The sequence below is a fragment of the Octopus sinensis genome, linkage group LG3 (genome assembly GCF_006345805.1).
Source record: "Octopus sinensis linkage group LG3, ASM634580v1, whole genome shotgun sequence".
NCBI lineage: Eukaryota > Metazoa > Mollusca > Cephalopoda > Octopoda > Octopodidae > Octopus > Octopus sinensis.
This window is the reverse complement of record NC_042999.1, coordinates 36,908,830-36,916,852: the sequence shown is the minus strand read 5'-3', so window position 1 is coordinate 36,916,852 and position 8,023 is coordinate 36,908,830. Positions and strand designations below refer to the sequence as shown.

The window sequence follows — 8,023 nt, the reverse complement described above, 5'->3', positions numbered from 1 at the left end:
GGATTGTTTAAGGATGTTGAACAAAACACCCATGTTTCCAGAGGTGAATTATTCAAACCCCAAAGAATCCCTCTCAACACATGGCTATGATGCTCCCCCACTACTTTATTATTATTATTATTATGATTATTATTATAATAATTATTATTATTATTATAAACTTAGATCTTACATTAAAATAACAATTTCGAAACAAATGTTTAAAGATTTTTGGAATGTATTCATTATTAATCCACTCAAATATATTTATCATTCATTTGCAACAACATTTTTAGAAATCTATTTTATATTACAAACTGTGAGAAAAAGCATTTTTAATGACAAACAACTACTGTAGCTCAATCCAATACAGAATCATTTTATGCAGTAATTTTTTCTTCTCCCAGAAGCGTGTGTGTGTGTGTGTACACATATACATATATTTATATATATATATATATACATATATATATTATATAAGTGTGAGACTATGCATGTATATCATCAAGCTCTTTCGTTTTTACAAAAATATGCCTACAAACATAGAGGCATGCATAAAATTAATCCTCACTTTGTAGCAATTCAGTTAAATGTGGACAATGGTCAGTATTACATAGATAACACAATGTAAGACGAAGTTATCATCTATCAAGGAATGTGAAAACATCTGCCATGGATCAACAAAAATAACACTGTACATGGACAACCATCATAATAGGTAATAATCATAATAATAATATGGTAGGCAAAAGGCCTGAAATATGGCGGGAGGGAGCTAGTTGATCACATCAACCACAGTATATGACTGATACTTTATTTTATCACCCCCAAAAGGATAAAAGGCAAAGCAGACCATAGCAGAACTTGAACTAACATCAAGATGGAAGAAATGCTACTAAGCATTTTATCCAGTGTGGTAATGGTTCTGCCAGCTCACCACCTTAAATAATAATAATAAATAATAATAATAATAATAATAAATAATAATAATAATAATAATAATAATAATGATAATAATAATAATAATGATAATGATAATAATAATAATAATAATAATAATAATAATAATATTAATGATTTCAAATTTTGGCACAAAGCCAGCAGGTTTGGGGGAAGGGGCTAAGTTGATTACATCAACCCCAGTGCTCAACTGGTACTTATTTTATCAACCCCGAAAGGATGAAAGGCAAAGTTTGACCTAGGCAGAATTTGAGCTCAGAATAATAATAATAATACTACTACTAATAATAATACATTTGTTATTTTCAGAAAAAATATTGTTTAAAGCCTTTTCAGTTTAAGTGAAGAAATAAAGCTAAGTTGTAATTTTAAAAAAACCAAAACAAAACAAAAAAAACAGGAGATAAATAACTAAGAAATAACAAGCCAAATACACACATACACACATTATTACATATCAGTTAAAAGTTAAGAAATAGGAATTCCTTACCTAGGCACATGGTCTCAGATTTATAAGGAAGGGAAGATGAGATTGTGTGATGGACATGACTTTCTTTTAAGAGTATTTGTAATGTATAACAAAAAATGGTCACAACCAGGAATTGATACTAGGTTATGGACTTGATCTACCGGGAGGTTATATTAAGTAAAAATATGTAAACAACACTATACAAACACACATATAAACATAAACATGAACATGAACACAAGGACACACATATATTTATACATTTATATATATATATATATAGTGTAATAAATAAAATATATGCATACATACAAACATATATGTACGTACCTACATCTACATGTATATATACATGCATATATAAATATATATATGTGAGTACAGGACACCACAACTAGACGTAGAACTCAACGAGAAACGAAAACGGAAAAACCATTTTTTTACAACAGAAAAACAGAGACGTAGAACTCAACGAGAAACGAAAACGGAAAAACCATTTATATATATATATATATATATATATATATATTATATATATATATATATTATATAAGTGTGAGACTATGCATGTATATCATCAAGCTCTTTCGTTTTTACAAAAATATGCCTACAAACATAGAGGCATGCATAAAATTAATCCTCACTTTGTAGCAATTCAGTTAAATGTGGACAATGGTCAGTATTACATAGATAACACAATGTAAGACGAAGTTATCATCTATCAAGGAATGTGAAAACATCTGCCATGGATCAACAAAAATAACACTGTACATGGACAACCATCATAATAGGTAATAATCATAATAATAATATGGTAGGCAAAAGGCCTGAAATATGGCGGGAGGGAGCTAGTTGATCACATCAACCACAGTATATGACTGATACTTTATTTTATCACCCCCAAAAGGATAAAAGGCAAAGCAGACCATAGCAGAACTTGAACTAACATCAAGATGGAAGAAATGCTACTAAGCATTTTATCCAGTGTGGTAATGGTTCTGCCAGCTCACCACCTTAAATAATAATAATAATAATAATAATAATAATAATAATAATAATAATAATAATAATAATAATAATGATAATAATAATAATAATGATAATGATAATATAATAATAATAATAATAATAATAATAATATTAATGATTTCAAATTTTGGCACAAAGCCAGCAGGTTTGGGGGAAGGGGCTAAGTTGATTACATCAACCCCAGTGCTCAACTGGTACTTATTTTATCAACCCCGAAAGGATGAAAGGCAAAGTTTGACCTAGGCAGAATTTGAGCTCAGAATAATAATAATAATATACTACTACTAATAATAATACATTTGTTATTTTCAGAAAAAATATTGTTTAAAGCCTTTTCAGTTTAAGTGAAGAAATAAAGCTAAGTTGTAATTTTAAAAAAACCAAAACAAAACAAAAAAAAACAGGAGATAAATAACTAAGAAATAACAAGCCAAATACACACATACACACATTATTACATATCAGTTAAAAGTTAAGAAATAGGAATTCCTTACCTAGGCACATGGTCTCAGATTTATAAGGAAGGGAAGATGAGATTGTGTGATGGACATGACTTTCTTTTAAGAGTATTTGTAATGTATAACAAAAAATGGTCACAACCAGGAATTGATACTAGGTTATGGACTTGATCTACCGGGAGGTTATATTAAGTAAAAATATGTAAACAACACTATACAAACACACATATAAACATGAACATGAACACAAGGACACACATATATTTATACATTTATATATATATATATATAGTGTAATAAATAAAATATATGCATACATACAAACATATATGTACGTACCTACATCTACATGTATATATACATGCATATATAAATATATATATGTGAGTACAGGACACCACAACTAGACGTAGAACTCAACGAGAAACGAAAACGGAAAAACCATTTTTTTACAACAGAAAAACAGAGACGTAGAACTCAACGAGAAACGAAAACGGAAAAACCATTTATATATATATATATATATATATATATATACACACACACACATACATGCATACATAGATGCATTCACATATTTTTTTAAAGAATGTTTTGATGGTCATAGTTGTTCCATTGGTTTTTGGATATCACTGAGATACAAAAGAAGACTTTAGTAATTAGCATCGTTAATTAGCATTGTCATAAGATCACAGAGTGGTTGATGTAACAGGGTGGAGTCCATGCACAAACATAGTTGGAGGAAGGCTGTTTGACAATACAGTAAGTTGGTGTAAATATTTCTCATACTTTGAGATGTCACTGGGTGGAAGTGGTAAATATATAAAGCTGATTGCCGTGGCACGAGAATTGTCCACAATTAATTGGTTGATCATCTTCAGAGTAGAATCACCAAGAGAGTAGAACTTCTGCATCATTTCTTCAGATGATTCATGTTGGTCCTCATTGGCGCGGTAGTATGTCAGAATCTGATCCCATGGAACTATTTTGATCCGAGCCAAGATACGAAGTTGTCGTAAGAAGTCATCTAATTTTTTCTCTTTCTGCAAAGTATTGTCGTTTACAGTGTCAACACAGAGAAAAACTCTTAGAGTGGTATGCTTTTTCCATTTGGGAACCATATGCAGAATACAAGCCAATTGAAGCATATAAAGACAAGTTATGTCAAAATAATTTGAAGTTTCTGGCTGGAAAAAATTCAATGGCCAGACATCAATGAAATGCTCAGATTTTGAAGACAGAATGGCATTTTTGTCAAGTTGATTGAAATGGCGACAAATACAAACGTTTTTCTGCATTTTCAAACAATCTCGTATGAATCCAACAAACTCTTCAAAAGATTGTACACTATGAGGGTCTTTATCCGACCGAACTACACCAAAATGCTCACTAATATTTTCAGAAGATCCTTCTTCAGCCGAGTTAACAACAGTTCCATGACGAATTCTAGTTTTCATGAAACTATCAACAGGAGTTGCATCATCATAAAATCCAAAACACACTGTATTTGGTTTCATTCCCCCAAGGCCTGAAATTCTAGCAAGATGAATCAAACCTTCGGAGACACTAGGTGCCATGGTAACTTCAGGGAAAGCTTTAATTTTGAGATAGTCGATTAAGCTCAGCCATTTTGAATAGTCATCTTGGATGGGATCAGACAAGTGTTTGTTCAAAGTACCTATTTTGACATGGCCAATAATATAAAGCCCACCTTTCTTCAGATCATTTATAAAGTCCATGAGTTCACAGGACTGACATGGGTGGGCCACCATGAGAAGAATCTGCGGACGCCAATACTTCACGTGATCTTTGCGAGTGTCTAACATTAGGAGATATTTTCGAACTTGATGGAAGATCAATGCTTGGCTAATGGAACCCCAAGATGAAGGCAGCGAACGGATATGCAGCAGAATGACAAGCAGGAGCAACATTATCACAGAGATTGATGCATAGAGCGGGCTTACATAAAAAGACATAATGATACAACCAATGAGCCCCAGGAGCGATGTATGCCAGGAGAAATATTTGAAAGTAGGCCTACAATAAAAGAAAAAAAACCAACAATTTTACACAATTTAAAACATTTTGGTTTCAAATATACTTCAACATTATTCAGCTCAACTATTTTTTAGTACCTTCATAAGAACTAGAATAGATCTTAAGCCCTAAATAGAGTGATCTAGCAACCATTGGAATTAACAGAAGAACTGATGAAGAGGATGTTGATGCAGTAAATAGACAAAATTATAATTCTTGGAAAACATGCTATGCAGTTTTTAATGACTCTTGACATTCTGAATTCAAATCCTGCTGAGGTCAATTTTACCTTTCATTCTTCTAGAATTGATAAACAAGGTTGCTTTATATTCCTATAATACAATTTGGGTGTAAATAGTGTTACACTATAGAAGAATGAAAGTGCATAGCCTAGTGTTTAGGGATCTCATGAGTGTGAGATTGTGGTTTCAATTACTGGACAGAGTGGTGTGTTGTGCTTTTGAGCAAAACACATAATTTCATATTGCTCTACAATCACTTTGACATCGGATGTGTGGTACACCATGCACTTTTTCAGGCGATGCTGATTTGATGAGGGAGTGAGCTAATGTACAGCAGAAACATTTGATCACTAAAACAAATCATCTGTGCAGGTTGTTCAGCAAGAAATTGCAGAACTATCATCTGTTGCTCATGATAGGAGAGACCATCATACAGAGAAATATATTTCACCATTTAAAAAAAAATTTCTTTCATGAACTAAGACTCTATTTGACTCTTCATCTGTACTGGGGTTAATCTAGTATTAATTTATTTTGTATTTTGGCATTAAAAAGGTTTATTTTTGTTTTATTTTGATTTTTCAAAAATATCTTAAAGAGCTTCTTAAAAGTCAGGCTTTGAAAATCACTCCCACAATCTCACAGTATACCATGAGACTCAGTCCCATTATCTCAAACGATGTACTGTGAAACATAAAATTAGAGAAAACATCAAATATGAATATGAAAGAAAATTTGTTTTAAAGTGAAAGTTTACCTGAAGTTTGGAGCAGAAGCTACTTCAAGACCAAGGCAAGCAAGATTGGTAGAGGCATAGGACAGCAAGAAGCAGACTGAGGTAAAAGGGGCAATGGCATTGAGGGAGCCAATAAGGAGAACAAGCTGAAAAGAATGAGACAAATAAAAGTTGTAATTTAGTGTTTTGGAAATAAAAAAAATCACATCAGTATTAAACTGTTTAATTCTTTAGAATTTGTACTGATTATACCTGGCCCCAATATTCTACCTGTTTTATTATGTTTGAACTGGCCAGATCTGACCCCTCACACCTACTCAACACAGTCATTCTAAAAATAAAGAATTATGATTCTTTATTTCATCAGAATCTTGAAGCTACAAGATAATGCATGATTAATTCAAAGTGATGTGAATAAATATGCACTACATTGCTAAAGGGTTAATTCTTCAGTAATAATATTTATGTTGAAATACCCTGCCTCTGTTTAAATTAAATTTGAAAAAATTTAATAATTTAACAAAATAACCTTGTCGTTATTAACATAAAATTTTGATGGTAAGTTTTAATTTAGAATATTTTAAGACGGTATGATTGTATTGTAGAACCAAGGGCAGTCTCTGGTGGGTCAGTACCCAAAAGAATTAAAATTGGTGGAACAACTCAAAAGAACAGAGTTTTTCAAGATGTATACAGCCAATCAGAGTATCAGTGCCTTTGATGTTCTATGATGTATACGACTTAGACTAGGAGAGAAAATGTTATGAGTGACAAATGTTTTGTACCTGAGCAAATAGCCAAGTGATAAGGACAGCAACAAAAGGGTTTCCATTACGTGATGTAATTTTAGCTGGGCTTAAAACAAACCCTGTAAAATAAAAAAAAATTATCATTTAAAAAAAAATGTTCTACATTCATCATACTCAGCCCATTCACCCATTTCCCATCTATAACCATCACTCACTCTCCCATACACTCTTATGTGGAGACACGTGGCTTAGTGGTTAGGGTGTTGGATTCAAGTGACGCATTGCGTTCTTGAGCAAAACACTTCATTTCATGTCGCTCCAGTCCACTCAGTTGGCAAAAGTGAGTAATCCTGCGATGGACTGGCATCCTATCCAGGCAGGGAATATATACACCATGAAACTGAAAAACTGACCCTTATGAGTCAAAACCAACAAGATATACCCATATATACATACACACATATGAACATGCAGTCCACACAGAGATACACATAGATGTAAATATATATACATATATATATATCCATAAGCATTTACATATACACTCATAAAGACATGCATACACTTATACAGTAAGTAAGCTGACAGGTGCATACACTAAAACAATATGGATACAGAGAGGGGAAACCTCTACACATAGACCAGGAATACAATTAGCTAGGGAGAAAGTCACACACATTCATAAAGAAATGGTGGGGTTGGGGGTGGTCAGACAGGCATAATGTTTTTGTAAGAGGGATACTGCTTTTAATGTATGTTAATATTCAGAACTTTTATTATAATTATTATTATCAATATACCCTAAGCAACATAATATCATAGATTAACATTTCAAGCTATACCGTAAATCCTCGAGTATAGACCACCCTTGAGTACAATACGCAGGGGATTTTTAGGGGGCTGTACTTCTGTAAAACCTAAACCTTGTGTATAATACGCACCCCTTCTCTAACTTGAGTCAAGGAGGTCTATATAACGTCCTTGGTTTGTAAAAATGCATATGGTAACATCCTTTACTATTATTGTATATATAACATAATGCAAACGTGTAGCTTTTTTGTTCATTTTGTTTGCAGAAAATAAAGAAATAACAGTAATAACGTTTAATAAATGTTGCTTACTGCAAGTTATGGATGATTCTTTTATGACTTCATTGCTTTCAGGCTTAGCTTAATGTATTTTCGCGCCCGACATCACAAAATGCGTCTGAATAAACATTGCCAGACAGCAAATAGAGACTCAGACATTGCTTAGAAAATAATTTTCATTTTAAACCTCGTATATATAGTACACACTAGGGATTTTGACCATTAAATTTTGGGAAAAAAATGCGGATTATACTCAAGGATTTATGGTATATTATC

General features: G+C 32.3%; 1 protein-coding gene across 1 annotated transcript in view; it reads right to left on the bottom strand.

Annotated features, from left to right (window-relative positions):
* Positions 1–3,532: 3,532 nt before the first annotated feature.
* Positions 3,533–8,023, bottom strand: part of LOC115209331 (solute carrier family 12 member 9-like) — a 55,614-nt gene continuing 51,123 nt past the window's right edge. Inside the window, 3 exon segments of the mRNA XM_029777692.2 lie at positions 3,533–4,932; positions 5,932–6,056; positions 6,696–6,778. Coding sequence (XP_029633552.1) covers positions 3,585–4,932; positions 5,932–6,056; positions 6,696–6,778 — 1,556 coding nt within the window. The 3' untranslated portion in view covers positions 3,533–3,584.